Source organism: Hylaeus anthracinus, unplaced genomic scaffold (genome assembly GCF_026225885.1).
Source record: "Hylaeus anthracinus isolate JK02 unplaced genomic scaffold, UHH_iyHylAnth1.0_haploid 12002, whole genome shotgun sequence".
In the NCBI taxonomy this organism is placed as follows: domain Eukaryota; kingdom Metazoa; phylum Arthropoda; class Insecta; order Hymenoptera; family Colletidae; genus Hylaeus; species Hylaeus anthracinus.
In genome coordinates, this window is record NW_026534349.1 from 14,900,910 (window position 1) to 14,925,581 (window position 24,672).

The 24,672-nt window shown below is 36.8% G+C and overlaps 3 protein-coding genes across 7 annotated transcripts in view; 1 reads left to right on the top strand and 2 right to left on the bottom strand.

The window, feature by feature from the left end:
* The window catches only part of LOC128891693 (FMRFamide receptor-like), a 55,715-nt gene that overhangs the window by 6,292 nt on the left and 24,751 nt on the right, over window positions 1-24,672 (bottom strand). For 3 of the 5 annotated variants that reach the window (XM_054151404.1, XM_054151402.1, XM_054151403.1), the window contains 3 exons: window positions 6,854-7,786; window positions 3,199-3,467; window positions 2,884-3,073 (listed from right to left, as the gene is read on the bottom strand). In XM_054151404.1, coding sequence (XP_054007379.1) covers window positions 2,884-3,073; window positions 3,199-3,467; window positions 6,854-7,150 — 756 coding nt within the window. In that variant the 5' untranslated portion in view covers window positions 7,151-7,786. Of the gene's footprint in view, window positions 1-2,883; window positions 3,074-3,198; window positions 3,468-6,853; window positions 7,787-18,054; window positions 18,107-18,774; window positions 19,183-24,672 lie in introns of those variants that run through there. The other 2 variants (XM_054151406.1, XM_054151405.1) reach the window with 2 other exon arrangements.
* LOC128891697 (uncharacterized) overlaps window positions 8,421-24,672 on the bottom strand; it is an 88,069-nt gene continuing 71,817 nt past the window's right edge. Inside the window, exon 5 of the mRNA XM_054151414.1 lies at window positions 8,421-8,485. The gene's annotated coding sequence lies outside the window, so the exon portion shown is untranslated. The remainder of the gene's footprint in view (window positions 8,486-24,672) is intronic.
* LOC128891681 (uncharacterized) overlaps window positions 8,714-24,672 on the top strand; it is a 66,197-nt gene continuing 50,238 nt past the window's right edge. The window contains exon 1 of the mRNA XM_054151371.1: window positions 8,714-8,904. Coding sequence (XP_054007346.1) covers window positions 8,872-8,904 — 33 coding nt within the window. The 5' untranslated portion in view covers window positions 8,714-8,871. The remainder of the gene's footprint in view (window positions 8,905-24,672) is intronic.

A 24,672-nucleotide genomic window follows, 5' to 3' on the forward strand; every position in this document is an offset into this window, starting at 1 on the left:
TGTTTTGTCGTGTCGGTGCCGGTACGTGTCGTTGCCGGAACGTGACGCACAGTGGTCCGGATTGCTGAAAACCTGGCCAAAATACAATTTTTGAAGTTTCGAACACACTTTTGTCAATATTGTCCGTGTGTTTTATACATACGAGTGCATTAAATGCCGTTTTAAAACATAGTAATCGGTTACTGATATACAGAGGTTCAAAGTTGACGAAATTTCATGCTGCTTGATATCGTAAAAAGTACCACATGTTTATTGTGTCACAGAAAGTTTATCCTCAATAGATTCATATGTAAATCATTTGACCATAAAAGTAGATGTTACAAAAACATAAACTTTCCACAAGAACAAAGTAAAATATTTTTGGATTTACTATTGTAATTCCCTTCTTAATATGGTATAAATTTTAGTTATCTTTCGATGAATCGGAAGGAAAACAAAGATGATAGTCACCGAGTGACACGCTCTGCCAAGTTTCTTGATATAAAGTAACATGTCAGGTATGATATCCAATTGAGAAAACATGCGCAAATTTGCGCCATTTTAAGTTATTTAAATTTAAAGTGCCAAGTACGAGTATTTACAATCTTTCCAACCAGCATAACTTGTTGATATATCTGTAAAAGTTAATATATTAGTATAAAACTTAATATAAAATGAAAAAAGAAGTATGTAAAACACTAATACGTCTTTACTTAATAATGGATCCGGGATTATAATTTGTCAAAGTTTCGGTTACAAGCGGCTAGATCAATGTAGTCTACTTTTGAAAGATCTACTTTTCCATTTATTTAAACGGAACTGAAGATTAAAAACAGCATTCTTTATTCTAAAATTTATGAATCTTGGCCAGCTTTTCATGAAAAAGCAGCGCTTGCGTCGCATCGCTTTGCGCCATGCTTACAAGGAAAGGAAGACTGTTTACGCGGCATTAAAACAAACTTTATTATCTTTAATTTTAATTTAACATTAATTTATTATTGTTATTTCTGCCAATGTATTCTAACTATGTTGTCCTATAAACCTAGAAATCCTATTTCATAAAAAATTCATAATAATTAGATATTTTTAATATGCATGTCGATCATATTGGATCTGCCATTTTGAGTTTTGCAATTCTGATACTAGATTCGTAATTTTAGGCCCAAATAGCTCTTAAATATCAAGTTTCATGAAAATCTCATAACTTTGTAATATATATATATGTCGGCCATATTGGATCCGCCATTTTGAATTTTGAAGATCTTTTAATTTTGGCCAGGTTTTTGGCCATCCGGAACACTGTGTGACGGTCCGTGTCGTATAGTCTGAATCGACCTTTAATCGTAACGAAAGGAAACGAACGAAAGAGCTGCTTAATCGCGGCAGAAAAGATTCGCGTCGCGTCACGTAATTCCCAGACAGTAATTATTAAGTCGAATGTTTCTTTTCCACGGAAACATAAAAGCGAAATGTATTTCTCCAAGTCTGAATAGACGCAAAATAGAATGGGCGGGACGGGAAATCGGACATGGTTTTATTTCTGTTCCGAGTTCTATCTGTAAAATGTACAGTGGGTGTAGAAAGTATTCGTACACCGATCAATTTCCAAAATAACTATGTAGAATTGTAATTTATTAACTTATTTTTTATAAACAATGACATTCTACATATTCTCGGAAATCTCTAGAATAGATAGATTGCAAAAAAAAAGGTAGCTATTTATGTAAGTTGCGAAATTAACAAGAAAAAAACAATTAATCGGTAGAAATATTGAAGCAATAAGTATTCACGCAACTGTTCAATTTTTAAAACTTGATTAAAAAAAAGAGAAATTTACATTAATTTACAAGTATATAGTACCTCCTTCGTGGGATTTCCTTTTGATTTTGTATTAAATTAACTAAATTATTAGTTACTCGAAGTGGGATCTTCTTCCATTTCTCTATTATAGCCATTTTTAAAAGTACTTTACTGGAAATTTGATGTTTTCTAACTCGTACGGAGCAATAAACTAATGTGTTTACGTTACAAACTCTACTGTAAATGGTTCGTCATAAGAATCGTATACTTATTGCTTCTATACTTTTACCCATTTTTCGCACTTTTTTTGGTAATTTCACAAATTATATCAACTAGTAAATGTTGTTTGGACTATATCTATCTCAGAGACTTCCGAGAATATGTAAAACATCATTGGTTATAAAAAAAGAAGTGAATAAACTACAATTTCACACAAAAGTTTTTTTGGGAAATTGATCGGTGTACGAATACATTCTACACCCACTGTACGCGAGTTACGTCCACGCGCAACCGTAAATTATATTTGGCGTACTTGTGACAGTTACTGTGTACGCGTGAACGATATTGCGGTAACGCGTCTGGAACTGCTACGTTTGGTGTAAATTATGACTTGTGTCGTAGCGAGTACGGGTATGTACTATGTAGATTAGATGGTAATGTATATTATGATAGATCGTGAATGCAGTGGAGGCTGATCGAAGCAGCGTATCGAATCGATCGATGTTCGATCAGTCGAGAAAGTAGAATCTGTACGCGCTGGTCATGGTTCTCGTTCTCGATAGCATTTTTATACGACGTAGTCGATATTATCGACTCGATATGCGACACTGACAATGAGTTATTCTCTACGAAATTATGGATATCGCGGAACTGGGTTACGGAGACAAGTTTCCGTCCTACGCTTTTTCTCCCTCGATTACATTTTCACGGTGGGTTCCTCGTATATACATGTACATATGTACGTCGGATCGTTTGGATAGTCGAAGCGTCGACGTCGGCGCCGGCGCACGAGTTAAAGCAAAGACCGCCATCTTCGCAGATCGACTCATGGCGATGACTTTCGATCGAAAATAAAAAAACGCCGATGGTAATGCTCTTGCTCACCCGTAAATAGATGGCTGCGTTGAAGACTACCAGAGCTAGGAAGGGAAACAAATAGCAAATAAAAAAGTACATCCAGTGAACGTAGAGAGTCACGTACAGATCGTTCCTTCTCAGCTCTGCTGGATATAAACAATACACCGTCACGTTGTACTTCCAATGAACTTCCGTGTAGGTGACTATTTCCCAGAATCTGCGGACAGCGAAAAATATGAACGTCCTTTACTAATATCCCGTAATAATCGTTGGCGAACTACGTGTATCGCGTGGATTAATGTATCGTAGAAAAAGTGAGTGAGAGAGAAAGAGAGCACTCACTTCGGCAGATTGTAAATAAGGGAAAATACCACGATAATCAGGACCGCCAGTTGAGCTCTTCCGTATGTACAAAAAGATCTCGCTTTCAAGGGGTGACAGACCGCTATATACCTTTCCAGCGTTACCGTTAACGTCAAATACACCGTCGCTATTTGTGCTATGCACGACAAGGGGTACAAGAATCGAACGATCTTTGGATAGACGATGAACTTGTAGTCGAACAGTAAGCCGGTGTACGGATAAATCGCAGGCAAACCGTAAATCAGCATCTGAAAAAGGAAAAATTTTTGGTTACGAGCCATAAACCAACGAGCGATTAGCGATTAGCGATTAGTCAACGAAACGAGGAAACAACGATCGGGTAAACTTTGCGATCGGTCGGTGCGTCGTTTGTTAATTCATAAGAAAATGTTCGAGTACTTATTGTTAGACGAATCGATCTTTTCCATCTTTCATTTACAATTCCACGCTCTCGCGACTTAAAACGCCACCGCGGTCAACCCTTTTAAGGCACTCTCGGCCGAGCTAGCAAGAAACAAAAGCTGCTAGTGCTCGCGTAAATTTTTCGAAGCTATACGTAAAGTCGACGCGACCTCTTCCAGGAACCACAAATTAGGAGAGCCAGAATCCGTGTCTAGCTACTTTTACGTATTACAGTAAAGTCTCCACAAATGCACAAATTTCTCTCTCATAAATGCCCTGAAACCATCCTCATCTCAGGGAGGGGGGGGAGTATACCCCTTGGGGGGTCAATGAGTTTGATCGCTGAGCAGTGTTTACATGATCGTATAGTGACTCACGAAAGTATTTGAACACTTAGTACGAAATATTTTACTAATTATAATAGGTATATTATACAACATTAACTGAAATATTGTTGACACTGTCAGGACGTACGACTCTGCAGATTATATAGGTAAAGTTTCAAACAAATCGAAATATGTAAACAATAGATTTGAATTATTTCTTGTAAACATAGAGATTGCTGAAGTCGCAAAAGTACTTGAACAGGTAATTTTTAAATCTTTAATATTTAGTAGGTCCGCCTTTGGCACGAATAACATCCTGTAAGCGAGTATGCATACTGTTTACTAACTTTTCTGTAATACTTGGCGAAATAGAATTCCAAACTTGGAGTATTTTTTCCTTTAAACTTGCCGTGGATGTTATATTAAATTTTTGTAATTCTTTCGCCATTATTACCCATAGGTGTTCAATCGGGTTAATATCAGGGCTTTGTGGTGCCGTAACTAGCATGTGGGAGGTATTATATATAACCCATTCCCTAACAATTTTTGCAGTGTGCTTAGGATCATTATCCTGCTGAAAGTAAAAGTCTTCGTATATACCTAATTTTTTTGCACTTTCCTTTAAATTTTGTTGTAAAATGTTCAAATATTTGTATTTATTCATTGTTCCTTCTATGAAGATCAAATTCTCGGTGCCGTTTGTCGCCATACACCCCCAGATCATAACTGACCCATCCCCATGTTTCACTGTAGCACATAAGTTCTTTGATTCCATCTCTGTATTTACTTGTCTCTAAACAAAATTCCGTCCGTTTGACCCAAAAACGTTAAATTTTGATTCATCTGAAACTATCACTTGATTCCAGAATGCATTATCTTTACTAATAAATTTTTTGGCGAACTTCAATCTTTTCCTTTTATTAGTATCACTAATATATGGTTTCTTTCTAGGAACCCTGGCATGATAATCATTTTCACGTAGCACTCTTCTGCATAATTCTGAATGCACATCTTTATTATAATTCTGTATAACTACTGTTGCAAGTGTTGTAGCAGAAAGCTTTGGATTTTTTTTATTTCGCGGAGCAAAGCTCTTTCTACCCTTTCGGTTAATTTCTTTGGTCGGCCTGAACGGTATTTATTTTTTAAAGTTCCTTCGGATTTCGATTTTTTAATAATATAACGTGTCGTAGATTTACTTATATTTAATAATTTACTTATTTCACCATACGTCTTTCCTTCTTTACGCCACTCGACAATTAATTTTCTATTACTTTCAGGAATTTCAGTTGTTTTTAGACACATGATCAATATCGTACTATTTCACAATGAGTGCTAGACTCAGACTGACAAATGTATGTACGATGATGACTAACAACAATCAATGTTTACATTTAGTGACCGAAAAAACTAAGTTTTCATTGATTCTTGGAACTCACTCTTGTGTGTTCAAATACTTTTGTGGCTTCAGCAATCTCTATGTTTACAAGAAATAATTCAAATTTATTGTTTACATATATCGATTTGTTTGAAACTTTACCTATATAATCTGCAGAGTCGTATCTCCTTACAGTGTTAATAATATTTCAGTAAATGTTATATATTGGGTTGTCCAGAAAGTTCGTGCCAATTTTTAAGAAACATTTAAAAACACGTTTGAATTTCGATATATATTTATCGAATTATATATGTGTACCATTTTGTTCCACAATTTTTCCACCGTTTAAGGGATGTTATTTGTTTTCAACCATTCCGATATATTCAGACATGCACCGCCTACTAAAAATCGGCATGGACTTTCCAGACAACCCGATAATATACCTATTATAATTAATAAAGTATTTCGTACTAAGTGTTCAAATACTTTCGCGAGTTACTGTATATTCTCTGATTTTTGCCGACAAGCTTCGAACGTAGAGAAAGACAGCGAATAAAGGAAGAGGACGGAGCGAAAACATCGAGGCATGTCGGTGAAACAATGAAATGCAACGATGAAACGTTCTTATTATTAATTTTCTTGTGAAACTTTTACCACTATATTCCTGACATTTTTCTGATTAGAATGAGACCAAACACGACGTAATTCGCAACATATTTACTTGTAACAACTTATTATGTATCATGTATCGTACACTAATTAAAAAAAAAAATGCATGGTAAATATCGTCCGAATTATATCGTGTTTCGTCTCATTCTAATCAGAAAAATGTCAGGAATATGGTGGTAAAAGTATCACAAGAAAATTAATAATAAGAACGTTTCATCGTTGCATTTCATTGTTTCACCGACATGCCTCGATGTTTTCGCTCCGTCCTCTTCCGTTATTCGCTGTCTTTCTCTACGTTCGAAGCTTGTCGGCAAAAATCAGAGAACGTACGAACTCTACCATGAATGCACCAGTTCAGTCCCGAGTTTTAGCATTTATCGAGACTTTACCAGAGTAGATGAATGGTTCCAACTAGAGACGGCGTGAACTGCTACTGTTGAATCACTCGTGATTCAATCACGTTCATTCTCAATCACGATGATTTTTCACAGTGATCCGTGATTCTTCGTGATCGCTTCTGATTGATAGAGAATATTCTTTTCACTTTTCACGAATTATGTTCTTGGATTATATACGTATCATAATATGGCCTAAAAGCAATACTGATATAATTTTAATACAATTTAAATTTGACGCATTTGTAATTTGTTGAATTTCCGCTAAGAGGAGCCAGCTGGATACTAACAATAACAATTAACATGAACCGCTTCTGAAATCACTAACAGTGATTTTTCACGCCATCCCTAGTTCCAACTGTACAGTACAGCACTCGATTCGATCGCATTTTTTCAAATATATTATCCGAAGAGAGTCGAAAGCTTGAGCTATTCGAATGGGAAACACGAGCCAACAAACTTACCGAAATAACGATCAGCATCGTGTCGCATCTCGCTAGGCCAATCAGAAGATAATTGATCGACGATTTCATCTGCGGTCTCGAAAGAATGATCATCGAGATCGCATTGCCGAATATGCCGAAAACACCAATCAAGTTGACTAGCACGCCGCAGATGATGAAATTAAAGAGACCGTCCGAATTGATTTCCTGTTTACATTCGAGCGGTCCTCCCACGTTATCGTTGTCCGACAAGTTTTCCGATAATTGACCAGCATCGTAGTAACTGGTTCCATTGAAGAGTTCGTAGCTCGTTTCCATCGTTTCGTTTCTTTATTTGCTCCTTCATCGGTATCCTCCGCCGGTATCGGGCCGCGCCGCGCAGCGCCGCGCCGTCCTCTCTCGCTATCACGTCACCATTTTTATCCTCGATAACGTTCGTTTGCGAGTAGCGTAATACCTACACCTCGATACTAGATACTAGATGCTAGATACTAGATGCTAGATGCTAGATGCCAGATGCTCGAGATACTTCTCGCAAAGAGGACACTTTTTGCTCCGCAAACAATTTACTCGAACAGCGCGTTTAATTTTAACCTTTGTCGCACTGCCCTTCGATATCATTCGAAAATTTTTACTACCTTGCAACTTTGCGCGAGCCGAAAGCGGACAGTTTCGGTACCATAATAACGAAACCACTTTATCTCGTCGATGCCCAAAACTGCTATCTCGCGTTCTGCGTTTCTGCTTTTTCGTACAGCGACAATGAACCAATTTCAATTCTCCCGATCCGGATGGAACCGACGGAGGTTGCCTGTACGTACATTTGCTACGTGACGCGTCGCGACGCGACGCGACGCGACGTCGACGCAACTGGTCACTCACTCCTCGTCTCCTAGTAATCTGCACTCTGGAATTTTTCTCTTGAGACCTTCCGGGAAGCTTACCAGATAGTATCTGCAATTTGAAAGAATCAAGTATTTTTACATTGGCCTATTGGAAATGAATCGCTCGGAATTGAACGCGAGTCCTCCTTGAAAATTTGACCCGTGACAGAGACTTTGAGCCGTTCGACTTCTAGCCTAGCGTCGTTTGGTTATTTAACCCTTTGCACTCGAGGCCTTTTTTTCTGGTATCTACCAGCGACTCGAGATGTTTCTCAGCATTCTATTGCCATGAATTCTAAGCTATCTCGATTTGAGAATAAGCTCACCTTTACCTCACCGACAATCGTTTTATTGACACTTCGAGTTCCAAAGAAATTAAACCTAAAGAAACATTATTCCTGATAGATTTGCTTCGTGAAACCTAATGGTGACTGGGAATCACCTCTCAAGTGCAAAACGTTGAACTATTCGATAACTATCGGGTTCAAAGCTAACGAAAATAAACGCTTTAGTATTAAGAATTTCACCCTCTTTGATAAATTAACCCTTTGCACTCGAGGCCTTTTTTTCTGGTATCTACCAGCGACTCGAGATGTTTCTCAGCATTCTATTGCCATGAATTCTAAGCTATCTAGATTTGAGAATAAGCTCACCTTTACCTCGCAGATAATCATTTTATCGACACTTCGAGTTCCAAAGAAATCAAACGTAAAGAAACATTAGGTATCGTAGATTTGCTGCGTGAAACCTAATGGTGACTGAGAGTCACCTCTCGAGTGCAAAGAGCTAACCGGAGACGGCATCCGGAGACCGGAGATCCAACTCTAGCATTAACAAGTCTTTTGTAAGAGTTACCGTACGTAACAAGTCGTAGAAGCCATTGCGCATCTGGCAAGATTTTTCGGTCTTACCGGAACATAACGAACACGATCGCGAACGCGTTATGCGAACTTACATATGCTTGTAAGAGATGTAAACATCGTACGTCGACTTTACTTTGATAAACAGAAGAGTCGAACCGGGACGGAGAAGCTATGCGTAAATAATACTGACTATCGAAGCACGGATCAGTGTCGGTGTTTCACGGTGATGACGAGACTGTGATTTACGTTTGTGGAATTTCCAAGTTTTACGCTAGCCATTGTTTTCCGTGAAATGAAATTGGAGCGGGAATCAACGACACCATTCGTAAGTTGAAATAATATATTCAAATAATAAATGGATATTTAAAGAAACGATAAAATACTGTAAATATTGGACAATTGGAAATTTAACCATCCACCTGTATGTCTCTTCCTCGAGTGTGTCAGGTCGGTAGACATTGTACAGAATTAATTATCGGAAATATGTTGACGAGTTTAAATATCCTCGCCGATATACAGTGGGTGTAGAAAGTATTCGTACACCGATCAATTTCCAAAAAACTATGTAAAATTGTAATTTATTAACTTATTTTTGATAAACAATGATATTCTGCATATTCGCGGAAATCTCTAGAATAGATTGATTAAAAAAAAAAAAGAAGCTATTTATGTAAGTTGCGAAATTAACAAGAAAAAAACAATTAATCGATAGGAATGTTGAAGCAATAAGTACTCGCACAACTGTTTAATTTTTAAAATTTCATTAAAAAAAAAAAAGAAATTTACATTAATTTACAAGTATACAATACTTCCTTCGTGCGATTTTCTTTTGATTTTATAATTATTGTAACCCTTCTAAGCATTAAATCAAATAAATTATTAGTTATTCGAAGTGGGATCTTCTTCAATTTCTCTATTATAGCCATTTTTAAAAGTACTTTACTGGAAATTTGATGTTTTCTAACTCGTACGGAGCAATAAACTAATGTGTTTACGTTACAAACTCTACTGTAAATGGTTCGTCATAAGAATCGTACAAATACTTATTGCTTCTATACTTTTACCCACTTTTCGCACTTTTTTTGGTAATTTCACAAATTATATTAACTAGTAAATTATATTAACTAGTATTAACTAATAAATTCGGACTATATCTATCTTAGAGACTTCCGAGAATGTGTAAAATATCATAGATTATAAAAAAAGAAGCGAATAAACTACAATTTCACACAAATTTTTGGAAGAAATTGATCGGTGTACGAATACGTACTACACACACTGTACAATATACACGGTCTGTCTAAAAAGAAACCGAACTTTTGCTATAAAAAGAAAAAAGTACAAGTTTTTACACACACGTTTATTCGCTCAAAATAATCTCCCTCTGCGTGTAGACCGCGTAATTAATATTTCGAAGGATCTTTGCAGCTCTTGTTTTGGTAGCCCGTTTAGTACGGCGGTTACAGCGTCCTGATTCTCCGAAATATTGCTATAACGTGTCCCTTTCATTGGAATTGGCTTTGTAGCTTTGATCATTCACCTTACTTTTCTGATCTGTCTCCCTGCGATTATTTTCTTTTCCGAAAATTGAAAATTCTAATGAAAGGGACACATTATAACAACATTTCGAAGATTCAGGCCGCTGTAACCGCCATACTAAACGGGCTACCAAAACAGGAGCTGCAAAGGTCCTTCGAAATGTTAATTACGCGGTCTACACGGTGTATTGACGCAGAGGGAAATTATTTTGAGTAAATAAACGTGTGTGTAAAAACTTTACTTGTACTTTTTTCTTTTAATAGCAAAAGTTCGGTTTCTTTTTAGACAGACCGTGTATATGTGTAGTAGCCCAAAGGTTTCTGGTCCTCTGAACTAATCGTGGATGCTGAATTCGATTGCACCGTTCGATTCCATGCCATTTACGTGCCTTTTCGTGCGTTGATTGACACGTTTCGAACCGTCGTTAATTTGTCCACTCCTAATTTCCGTTTCGCCGATTCTGTACGCGAGCCGTACATGTTTTCCCTCTGTGACTCTACGTGCGTATATTGCTACGTATGTATATCCATTTAACGCATCGATGTACCTTTGTCGAGGATGGTACCTGTCGCGTATCGTTTAAATTCGAACCGAACCGGTTGGAATACAGTTGCTCGCAAAACTATTTCAACGCTTGCAACACAAATTGTTAATGTTAGAAAAGTAGAAATAGGTAAATGGCTGAAACAGACCATGTGATTAGTTTCTGCGTGCTCCCTTTCTGAACGGAGGTTTTGCCAGAGGACTTTGTTTAAGAAAACCGAGGACCGTCAACGGTGTCCTCGCGACTGTGATTTTCTGACATGGTTCGGAGCTGTATAAATTTTCGTTGAGTAAAGACGTACAGAATAGATTAGTTTTCTAGCTACATATCGTGTCATTATTCGCACGCTCTATACCGTGTCTTGACCTTCTAAAAACTGAGCTTACATTAACGTATAAAATGCGCACTCTAGTTTTCAAAGTACAGTCGAGTACCCGTTATAAGTCTGATCCAGGGGACGTAGGAGAAATTTTTCTCAGAATTTCAGCGTCACCACTACCGCGCAGTTTATTTTTTTCATAGTTTCACACGTTATATTTACGTTTAGTATCGATTTAATTATTTGCCGCAAAGTATATACTGTGTGTGTTCTTTTTTTCTATTGTTCTATTATATTAATAATAACAGTAATAATAAATTTTATCTTCATGCGTACTCTTATAGATTACTTGCAATTTGCTTGTAACGTCTTTTCGATAAGTTACAATTCATTTAACGAATCATGATTGCATTCCTGTATGTACTTAGTTTATAATTTTGACAGTACATCGATCAATTTCCCAAAAAACTTTTGTATGAGATTGTAGTTTATTGACTCCTTTTTTTTATAATCAATGATATTCTACATATTCTCGGAAATCTCTAGAATATAGTTCAAACAACAATTACTAGTTTATATAATTTGCGAAATTAACAAGAAAATACGAAAAATTGGTAGAATTATAGAAGCAATAAGTATTCGCACGGTTCTTGTGACGAACAATTTACAGTAGAATTTGTAACATAAGCACATCAGTTTATTGTTTCGTGGGAATTAGAAAACATAAAATTTCCAGTAAAAAAAGACTTAAAAGTGCTGTAATAAAGGAATGAAAGAAGATCTCATCCCGAATAATATCGACATTTATGATAGTTAATTTAATGTCTAGAAGAGTTGCAGTAATTATAAAATCAAAAGGAAATCCCACGAAGTATTAATTACTTATAAATTAATGTAAATTTCGTTTTTTTTTAAAATGAAATTTTAAAAATTTAACACTTGTACGAATACTTAATGCCTCTGTATTTCTATCGATTTATTATTTTTTCTTGTTGATTTCTCACTTATACAAAATACCTAATCTTTTCGTACTGTATTTATTCTAGAGATTTCCAAGAATATGTAGAATATCATTGTTTATAAAAACAAAAGTTAATAAATTACAATTTCACATAGGTCTTTTGGAAATTGATCGGTGTACGAGTACTTTCTACACCCACTGTATGTATACTGTTATCAATGCGAGATACGAGCATACGAGCATACGAGTCTCGAGGAACGTATAAGTAAAATTAACCGAAAATCCGATTCCAAGATTTCGAATCCAAATGCAACCGCGTCAACGAGCGACTGTCGCGCAAAATCGGCTAATCGCAAACGTACGGATGATTCGGTCTTTACTTTGGAAAAAAGAAAGTAACGAGAATCGGAAAAGAGGGTGCCGCAGCGAGCGAAAGTTTCATTGGGAACATTTACGTTCGTAATTAAACTTTTACGGAAGCAGCCGTCGCCGGTTGAGTTTCGTTGTAGCAAACTTTCCGTTTCCTGTCTCCGATAAATTGTTTCGAGCAGTAAATCGTTTAAATGTTTGCACCTATCGTACATGATTGAAACGTTTGCGCATTAGTCGGTGTCGGGGTCGTTCGAAACAAACTCGAAAACTAATTTTCCTGTTCGGCGCGCCCCTGTTCATTCGTTAACGAAGCCACTTGTTCGTCTCTTTAGAGATTTTTTTTCAACCAAACAAACACCCTCGATTACGATTACGAGTCACTTTCGAACGGCGCATTCAATTTGAACGCGCGTTATATTCGACCATGTGCGAGGACAAAGCCGGAAAAAGAGCTGCAAGGGCGAAAAGTTTCGCGGACCATTTTACTTCTACGCGGTGATTTATGAAACCCGGAGTCAGCTCGAATTGCGAGGGGCGGTATGCAATTTCCCCCAACGCGTCCTGAAATTGTTCTTTGAACCAGTCCCTCTCGTCCATTAGTTGCCGCGCACGGAAATATATTTCGTTGGTAGGTAGTCGCAGCTCTCCGATTCTGTTCGAATAAATGACGAGTGAATGACGAACAAAAATTTTGTCGCAAATATATCTTATACATTACACATTACGCAGGTACGTTACGTTAGGGTTACAATTGTTTACGTGGAATTACCGTGGTCGTGTTTGCGAATCGGTTCCCAGAATTTTTTTGATTCGTAATTGTTGGATACTTCGGGCCCTTGGCGACTCGAAGTCTAACAAGGGAAGGCTCAGAAGTGATACTCACCGATTGCATTGAAATTTGGTAGAGTCTACATTCCCAGACAAAAAGATAGCACATCCGTGCTATCTTTAATATCTCGTGTTAAGATTATGCTAGCGTGGAAACTCTGAGTTAAATGTAAAACGTACCTTCTACGAATATGTAAACATAACATCATACATTGACTTTACTTCAATGAGTTCCCTTAGTTCGAAGAGAAATACATAATCCGACGCAGACAAAATGATAGCACACTTGAACTAGGTTTACATATTCTTTAATGCTCCGTGAATTTGCATGGAGTTATTACGTTCAATTTCTAGAGCTTTGTTATATCGCTATCCTCGTAATGGGTCGTGACAAAAAGCTTAGTGAAAGTGACATTAGTGTAATATTAGCTCTGCGAAACCATCACTAAACGCAAGACACAAGGAGACACGGTTGTTATTTGCAAATGCACATGTACTTTGGAAGAAGATTTGGAGAAAAGTCATCTTTACGGATGCGAAACGCTTCACCCTTGATGGCCCAGACAGATGTACGTATTATTATTACGATGTTCGTAAACAACCACTAACAAAAATCGACGTCAAAAGCGTGGAGATGGAGTAATATGGTCTGGGCTGTTAACGGATATCAAGGGAAAACAGAAATTAAGTTTATTCAGAGCAAAATGAATAGCATTCGTTACCTTAAACTAATAAAAAATCTAATTTATACGTATGCAGAACGCACTGCTGTTACACCATATATATCTCAGCAAGATAATGCTGCAACACATGCTGCTAAAATTATTAAGGAATATTTTTTTAAGGAGAATATTTCCACTCGTCAATGGCCGGCGCGCGCACTCGACAATAATATCATCAAAAATTGCTGGGCGATGCTTTTGCAAGCAATGTATGCCGAAGGCCGACGATTTTCAAATATAAGTGAATTAAAAACTTGCGTTATAACCGAATGGGAAAATTTAACACAAATAAAAATTAAATAACTATATATGTAATTCTTTACCTTAAAGGATGGTGGAAATTACAGAAAACAAAGGGGGTTTTACGCATTATTAGAAAAATATAGTTTTGTATATATATTATTCTAAGAAATATGTATACTTTTGTTGTGGTAGTGGTGTTATATGAAATATATATCTTTATTTTTCAAGTATGCTATCATTTTGTCTGGGTTGAATTACGAGCTTCTCTTCGAATTAAGGGAAATCATTGAAGTAAAGTCAATCTATGTTATGTTTACATATTCGTAGAAGGTACGTTTTACATATAACTCAGAGTTTTCACGCTAGCATAATCTTAACACGAGATATTAAAGATAGCACAGGTGTGGGAGTGTTGGGAGGGTCGGGAGTTTTGTCTGGGAGTGTATATCTAGAATGTATTATAATATTCAATAAAGTTATTGTTATAGTAATCTGCTGCTAATACAAGTAATAATAAAGTTTGCGTGACAGAGGCGGCACGTCACGTCACGTCGCGTCGCGTCGCGTTCGGCATCGTTAGATCGACTTTGGTAAATCGGTCGCATCGCGTCGAGGTTACCGGTCTCGTTGGTCTCGCAAAGTGGAGCAGCCAGGAAATGAGACGGTATTACTGTCACTTAGAAGTAATAACTTCCAAGTGTGAACAACATCTGGTGTCTTCTCTTTTGCGCAGCTATTACGAACTTTAGAATTGTGTCACCGATATATCGTGTACATTCGTAAACGCGCGATCGTAATTTCATTCCGCCGTGGACCGTTCGCAAACGACACTTTCGACAAGTTCAATTTCGAGCATTCCCTGTTCCACGAAAACATTCACGGTTCGCTTTTGTTTTTCCGTTCGTCGATACTCGGATCGCTTGCTTTTTCCCTTACTTTGCTGACGCGAAGATGCAAGGTGTAAGGTAAGGCGGTGCCACGACGCGACTCGACGCGACGAAATCAAAACGCGGCAAGTGGTAACAGCCGGTTAAGATCAGACGGCGCGTCTCCTGGGCTGTGCTCAGGTTCGTCAGACCTGCCTACGTTTCGAATAACATTATCTATATAAATAAAATTGGAGTGTCCGTTTGTGATTTCGAAATAATGCTTTTTTTAAATCGATCAGTTTCAAGCCACTTTGAAACTACATAGTTGCATGCGACCGTGGATCTAGGTAAAACAAAGATAGCGGAGTAGGTAAAACAAAGAGCGCAAACGGTTTGCAACACTAATTTCAAATCGGTTGCGCCGTGTGCGATCGGTCTTATGTGACTTTTCGCACTTTGCTAAAACCTAAACACGCTTCTGCGAAATTTTTGTCTGTTGTCTGTTTGTTCCGACTGATCTCCGGAACTACTGAATCGATTTTAAAAATTTGTTCAGTAATAGAAAGCTACACTATCCCTGAGTGATATAGGCTATGTTTTGTTTTGATAAAAATATGTTGCCAATTTGAAATCACCCTCTAGTGGGCCCCATACACGATACGATCTGTTGTACAATCCATCGTACGATACGTTGTACGACAAAACACTTCGACGGACACTTAGACTGTATGAATGAGATTCCATTGTCTGTGGCGGGTTCCCGTACGACGGTACGATCCGTTGTACAACGTGTTGTTCAACAGATCGTATCGTATGGGGGGTTTAATTAAAGCTAATGCCATATAACTCTTGTCTCTATTATTCACCTGTCAGCCACGACATTTTCATGAATGTTTCACGAATAAAAATGGATATTAGCAATAAATAAGTCTATAATTGATATACTAAGAAAATTATTCAACAATTAATGTTACAACATAAAACAAGAAAAGAACTGATCAATTTTCTTATTCTTTGTTCTGTTGCATTTATCCCCATTATTTACATTTTAAGATGACCTATTATTCACCTGTCAGCCACGACAACTTTCATGAATGTTTCACGAATAAAAATGGACATAAGCAATAAATAAGTCTATAACTGATATACTAAGAAAATTATTCAACAATTAATGTTGCAAAATAAAACAAGAAAAGAACTGATCAATTTTTTTATTCTTTGTTCTGTTGCCCTTATCCCCATTATTTTAAGATGACCTCGTTTAACGCTGTTTCGTTTAGCGCTGAAACTTATTGGAACGTATCCCCCGCGTTAAGCGGGGTCTCGCTGTACTGCGTAAAATGTCTGGCACTGAAAGGGTTAATTCACTCGATACACGCGTAGAAAGAAGTTTACTCGAAACCTTCATGTCTTTCGAAGCTCAATCGTCAAGGCTCATCGCCTCGTAGGCTTTTCCGTTTCTTTCGTTGTCGTGGGTATTGTTTCTTAGGACAGTGACCACGCGTCGTCGCCGTTTTTATTTTATTTGACGTTAAAACGGGACAGGTATCCAGGCTCGGTCGCGCGCGAAACCGAAAATGGCACATGGATTATTTTCGGTACAACGATCGGTTGCGTCGCGTCGCGTCGCGTCGACGACATTATTCCACGAAGACTTCGCGTCGCCGTTCTTGCGCACGGCCCATTTTGGAAATAAAACACGCCATTCCCTCCGTTTAGCGGTCCCTCGTTATGGAGTTGACGTGTTCGAAGCAACCCCAAACACCTGTCATTCCATCTTTTTTATTCATTGCTCGAGCTGTGTTCTTCGTTGACGGATAAAGCCGAATTAAGATGAAGACTACGCGGAGCGGTTAGGTTTTCGTATGACGCTTAAATGGAAGAGTGATACAGTATCGGATGTACGCGCGTAGGTTAAAGGTCTATTTACACATATCCGTAATGGGTCAGTTCCGCATCCGTACCGTATCAGTAACTTCACGGAACGGTGGCGGACGTGTGTGAACATGTCCATTAAAAAACAACAGAAGAATATTTAAAATCACTGGCACTGATGGAACATTACGGAACTGAACGAATACGGAACTGACACGTTACGGATACGTGTAAATACACCTTATGTGTAATAGACCTTCCGTTCTGTTCAGTTACGTAATCTTCCATCAGTGCCAGTGATTTTAAATATTCTTCTGTTGTTTGTGAATGACCATGTTCACACACGTCCGAGACCGCTCCGTGATGTTATTGATACGGTACGGATACGGAACTGATACGTTACGGATATGTCTAAATAGACCTTAAGGAGTAACGCCACTCTAGAGGCTGAAAAAAAGGTCTAACTTTGATCATGAATTTTGAGAGTATCACAAAAAGAATAGGATTTCTTTTTACAGGGTTTATTTAAGACATATTGAAGTATAAACAAAAATTGTTGTTTTATAATTTTAGTACAAAATGATAGCGACAAAGCGAGTCTTCAAAATTGACTTTTTTTTAAATGACTTCACGGGAGGACAGTTTGCTCGTTGTGTATAACATTTGGAACAAAAAAACAACAAATTTTATAATATATATAATGTTGTCTATAGACGTACGTAGCGGTTTTTTGATTCAATGTACACTTTCGTTTGTATTAACAATTTACTATTTATTTTTTGACCAAAAAATGGGTTAGTGCGCTATTTCTACAATATTTGATTTAAATAAAAAAAACCGCTACATACTTCTATAGACAACATTATATATATTATAAAATTTGTTGCTTTTTTGTTCCAAATGTTATACACAACGAGCAAACTGTCCTCCCGTGAAGTCATTAAAAAAAAAGTCAATTTTGAAGACTCGCTTTATCGCTATCATTTTGTACTAAAATTAGAAAACAACAATTTTTGTTTATACTTCAATATGTCTTAAATAAATCCTGTAAAAAGAGATCATATACATTTTGCGATACTCTCAAAATTAATTATTAATAATAATGATGATCAAAGTTAGGCCTTGCTTTCAGCCTCTAGAGGGGTGTTACCCCTTAACGTGTCGTCGAATCGAAGGAGTTTTCGGTAAAACTTGTGCTCGTACCGGTTACGAGGTCTCCGTCCAAATCGTCGAATTGCGCAATCGCCAAGGCCACATGCATCTCTCGTAATTCGCAATTTGCGGGACTCGTGCCGCGTGGACACTCTGTTTCGCGTTAAAATTAGACAACGAGTTTCTATATAATAGTTGACACGAGAGTTGAAACGAGAAGGGGCAAAGCTCGAATCTCCAAGCCCGACGCTACACGTATTTTTAGAGGGTTGGCTTGGCACTAACGGAAGCAACAGCTGACCATTTTACCGAGACGATGCGACGCGACGCCGAGCTTTTCGAGTGTTAAAGGAAGAAGTGGATCTACCATAAAACGTAGTTTCAGCTTTCGTCCACTCGTCGCGTCGGCGTCAACTCGACGGATATCCTCGAGAGCTTTTCTATTTCTGGATATTTTTCATTTAACCAAAGACGCGAGAGCGAGCAGAGTGTAAAAAGTTGCTCGCGCGTTCCATTTATAATTAAATACATTTTAATAGAACGATACGATTTTAATAGAGATACTCGAGACGAGTACGCGCATTTACGCGTTTACGGGGAGAGGAGAACGTTGTTCGTAAAGTTGCGGATTTGGTGGCTCTCTTAAGCCTTATCCTGATCGTTCCGTCGAGGCTCTACGCGTATAGCCGTCGTACTATACGTGGAAGGAGAGAACTTCGCGAGAAAAAATCATTTGGAATTGGTAGGGCTAGATAAGAGATACTCGTTTACCCGGCTGATCTTCATCCTTTTCTTCGTCTACTCTTTTTAATCCCATTTCCGAGCAGGATTACACGAAGCGGAGAGATGCATCGCAAGGAGAGACGCCGATGAAATCGTATTGCTTTTTTTTTGTCTTTTCTTCTGCTTTTCGTTTACCTTAATTCCTTCTCGACTACCATTTACTCGTTACGTCTCGAAGCAAACTGACCGACACATCGACACCGACGCCGATAAATTCCCTTCTCGCTTTCCACATTGTTCTTTGATCACGTTAAATCACAAATTAATGGAAGCTCTCTTTATCTCTCGATTTTCCTTATCGCGATACCTGACATTTTAGTTGCACGTAAATGGAAAAGATATTTCCTTAGAAAACATCTCATTGTTTATCGGCACGCGAATGTGTTACCGCAAGTTTCACAACCATCTTCGTTCCTTGTCGATCTTTTACCGCTCGAAAAATAATATTTGGTTGTTGCCAATGCTAATGTTATCGGACCACGCAGAGCAGATTATCGTTGGTAAGCAGCTTGTCGTGCGTGGTTCGATAAATGTTCATCCAAATAATATTAATAATAATAATAATAATAATAATAACAATAATATTAATAATACCCGACTGGTAAATTTTGGACCCGTACAAAATTGATTAAACCAAGCATAGATGGAACCGACGTAATGTATGTTTGTTTGATTTCATATTGAAATCACCGTTTTATTTATTTAAACATCGCTTTGTTTACCCAAGTCTGGTACCAACGCAATTACACATGCAACCGTTAGAATTTGAACGATTTGTCTATCCTCTGGAGATACAGTGGGTATAGAAAGTATTCTTACACCGATCAATTTCCAAACAAACTATGTGAAATTGTAATTTATTAACTTATTTTTCATTCTACATATTCTCGGAAATCCCTAGAATAGATAGATTACGAAAAAAATAGCTATTTATGTAAGTTGCTAAACTAACAAAAACAAACAATTAATCGATAGAAATATTGAAGCAATAAGTATTCGCACAACTGTTTAATCTTTAAAACTTCATTTTAAAAATGAACGAAATTTACATTAATGTACAAGTATATAATACTTCTTTCGTGGAATTTCCATTTGATTTTATAATTATTGTAACTTTTCTAAGCGTTAAATTAATTAAATTATTAGTTATTCCAAGTGGGATCTTCTTTAATTCCTCTATTAGAGTCATTTTTAAAAGTACTTTCCTGGAAATTTGATGTTTTCTAATTCGTACGGAGCAATAGACTAATGCGTTTACGTTACAAACTCTACTGTAAATGGTTCGTCATAAGAATCGTACAAATACTTATTGCTCCTATACTTTTACCCACTTTTCGCAATTTTCTTTGTTAATTTCACAATTTATATTTATTAGTAAATGTTGTTTGGACTTGTTGTTTCCCTTTTTAATAATTTACAACTAAGTTAGAATGCATCAAGCGACGCACAGCGCGTAATTGTAAACAATGTCTAGATATCGTTTAAGAAATAATAAACAGAATACTTTTCAGGAAAATTGTATGATATCATTTACAAAATTGTTGAAACTGATTGCCTCAGTGTCGTATGCATAGCTGTAACGATACGCGTAGTCTGTCTGACCATTATCTCATTCTACTTCAGCTCATTGCACGGAACGTAACGCATGGGATTTATGTTTCTTTTTAATATTTAACCATGTTCCAGGACTCCCACCGTTCTGAAACTTTTACATGTGTCAGCTAAATAACCGATCATCATTCCGGATTTTTTTGGTAGGTATCACTCACAGGGTTGTTTGCAATTACCATCCGGGAAAAATAAATTATTTATTTTCTACCCTTAATAATTAAAACAATACCCTGGCAAAAATATATGAGATGCAGTTAATAAGAACGAATATTTTCGTTTTCGCAGAATATGACTATCTGAAATCGTAACCGAGAAAAAAATAATAAAGTTAAGGGTGTGTTAATGTTGTTTGGACTATATCTATCTTAAAGATTTCCGAGAATATGTAAACTATCATTGATTATAAAAAAAGAAGTTAAGAAACTACAAATTCACACAAAAGTTTTTTGGGAAATTGATCGGTGTATACATTCGACACCCACTGTATTTAAACATCGCTTGTTTCCCAGGTTTGGTATCTACCCAGTTGCACATGCAACCGTTAGAGTTTGAACGGGTTGACTATCCCCTGGAGATATGAATTTCGAGTCAACGATCCTCATCGCGATGACATCGATACCGTCGGCGTTGGCGTCGGCGACGGTCGGGCAGATTACAATTTCTGTTTTCTATGTTAATTAGAGTCATGTGTATGCAGGTTTCTTGAATGTCTGATGACCGTCGAGCCGGAATAACTAACTTGGCGATGCTCGTCGCTCCCTAATCCGTACGATGATAAAAGAATCATAGACACTCGACGTCCGTCCAACGTTAATTGAACTTTGACGAGATTTCGTACACGATATTCATAGGATAACAAAGCACGTCGACGCCCATTACTATTCCGTGTTTCGTGTTTCGGGTGTTTAACACACGCGCGTGAAATTCGAAATGATAATGTTACGACCGTTTAAAAATCTTTTAGGCCAGTCACGTTAGACAATTCATTGCCAAACATTGCATAAAGTACCGTAAATATTTTTATTTGATTGTTTGATATGTTGTTAAGGACCACGCACAGATAGTATTGGATGATTGCATAAGTTCGTGCCCGATTTAAAAATGAAGTTTAATGTGTTAAATTTCAAAGAATATGATTCTATTAATCAATTACGTAGTCGCCATTCTTTTCTACAATCTAATTTTGCATATGATAATATAGCCTATTTAGTGGGTAAACCAAACCAAACAAAAACAATGGAGTTGTCGTAGCAACGTCTATGAAAATCGGGCACGAACTTATACAATCATCCAATATAAATCTAGATTTGCAACCCTCAGAAATGTGAGTCAGCCGAGTTAAGGTCGATTCGGACTATACGACACGGACCGTCACGTTCCGGCAATGACACGAGAAAACATTAAAACACGCGTTTTAATGGAACGATTCACACTTAACAGCCACCGACCTGAACGTTCCGTCAACGGGAATAGAGTGAATAGTTCCATTAAAACGCGTGTTTGAATGTTTTGTCGTGTCGGTGCCGGTACGTGTCGATGCCGGAACGTGACGGTCCGTGTCGTATAGTCTGAGTCGACCTTTACAATCGAAGAATCACGAAATTTTTGGTGTCTAAAAGACTGGCCTATTTACCGATAGTCGTTGGTACAAGTACAGTAGAGACTCCCGCATCCGTACCCCCATTATCCGAATCCCCTAATATACGGACGTTTTATTATCCGCACAACGTACTTTCTTATGTCGAAGCATTTGAGTCATTTGAATAGAATAATTTTTGGGAAAAAAAATATAACCGACTTCGAAAAACATTAAAATTTCACTAAAAAATATGAAATAATTTCTAGTTATTGCTTGAACGTATGAGAAAATGCTCCGAAAAGTATGAAATAATTTCTATTTAAACTACATTGTTACTCACCAGTTCTCGATGAATTTGGTTAAATTATTAAATACGGCATTATTAAATACAATGCACCCTTTCCGAAGTCGGTTAAAAAGGACTTCTGTGGTTCGAGGCACAACGGGAATCTAATTCCTGCTAAAATGATATGGGACCCTTTTGAAAGAAACTCAATTTTGTTCATTTCTACTTGAATAAATGATATTTAATGCGAAAGAAAGTAATTGTTCTATTATCCGAGAAATCCACTATCCGGCCACTTTTGTCTCCCTTTTAATTCGGATACGGGAATCTCTACTGCACGTTTACGTGACGAGACGAGACGAGACGCGGTACAACTGAAGGATAACGCGTAAAGAGGGCTACCCGTTGATGTGCACAATTAGCAATAAATAATACTTGCAAATCCCGTATTCGGAGCGTTTTGCTTTCGATTCGCTAAAACGGATACTTTGAAAGTAAAATAAAGGTACAAAGAACGTTCTTTTACTTGGTCATCTGTTCGGTTTTCGACCCCTCAGCCCGCATTTACCGTGTATACGCATATCGCGAAACCATGACATACATAGGCGATTACTCGACTCGCGCATAGATTAACAATTGCCCAACGGTTAACCTGATCGAACCACGGAACAATCGTCAAACGAATTAACGAACGAAGAAACTTTTTTTCTCTTTTATTTAAAGGTTTCACGTCGCATTAACATCCTATGTTATTAGCGACTACACTGACAAGGAAAGCTTTGTACGTGTTCCCCTCCAATTGTTTTGATTTTTGGATACGTTTTAAAGGACCGAAAAATAAAGTATACGAATTTTTTTATATTGTCCCGTATCCATATTTAGGGAGTGAAACGAGTCCTTAAAGTTTCAGCTGCGAAAGACTATCACCGAAACTATCATTTTACATCCAGTGGGTGTAAAATGTATTCGTACACCGATCAATTTCTTCAAAAAATTTAGAGGAAGTTGTAGTTTATTAACTTTCTTTTTTATAATCAACGATATTTTACATATTCTTGAAAATCTCTAAGATAGATATAGTTAATATAATTTGTGAAATTAACAAAAAAATGGTAAAAGTAGGTAAAAATATAGAAGCAATAAGTATTAGTACTATTCTTATCACTAGACAGCGGATCTTTATGTAAAATAAAATCTTCGCGAACGTGCCTACAAAAATTGAACCTAAATAAGAATATATTTTATTCTGCAAATATTATAACATGAACTTTACTTTCGATCTTTTTTATATTCTAGCATATTGTGTGCATTTTGTAGGTTCTTGTACATTCAAATTTCCTATAAATGCATAAAGATCCGCAGTCTACTTGTGACGAACCATTTATAGTAGAGTTTGTAACGTAAACACATTAGTTTATTGCTTTGTACAAATTAGAAAACATTCAATTTCCGGTAAAGTAGTTTAAAAAATGGCTCTAATAGAGGAATGGAAGAAGATCTCACTTCGAATAACTAATAATTTAGTTAATTTAATGCTTAGAATAGTTGCAATAATTAAAAAAATGAAAAGGAAATCTTACGAAGAAGTATTATATACTTATAAATTAATCTAAATTTCTTTCTTTTTAATCAAGTTTTAACAATTAAACAGTTGTGCGAATACTTATTGCTTCAATATTTCTATCGATTAATTGTTTTTTTCTTGTTAACTTCTCAACTTACATAAATAGCTATTCTTTTTCGTAATCTATCTATTCTAGGGAATTCCGAGAAAATGTAGAATGTCATTGTTTATAAAAAATAAGTTAATAAATTACAATTTTATATGGTTTTTTTGGAAATTGATCGATGTACGAATACTTTCTACATCCACTGTATATAGAAAAAAACTATCTTAAACAGTTTCATGGTTTGTATCTGCATACAAAATATGGCCCTACATTTTGTAAAAAATAATCTGTTTATAATAATAGCCTATTGCAGCTGAAACTTTAAGGAGTCGTTCACCCCCTAAATATGAAAACGGGCCATTAAAAAAAAAATACGTATACCTTATTTTTCGTTCCTTTAAAACATATCAAAAAATCAAAACAATCAAAGACGGACACCTAAAAAGCTTTCCTTGTGAGTACTATTAAATTTTGTTTAGTAAGTTGCTTTCATTTACAAACTTAATAAGGTTATCTAAGTTACTTGGTTCAAAGTTGTTTTTTTAACGACGGCCTGATTTTGTTGAGTTCACGGCATCTTCTGTATTTAGAATAATGAAGTAATATATGTTCGACTGTGATTATCGCGTTACTATCCGAAGAAACTTGTTGTGTTGTTTCTTTTTTATGACTGAAAATCATTTTATTTTCCAAATAAGGGGGGATGCTAACAAGGAAATGTAACGTTTGTGACATAAAAT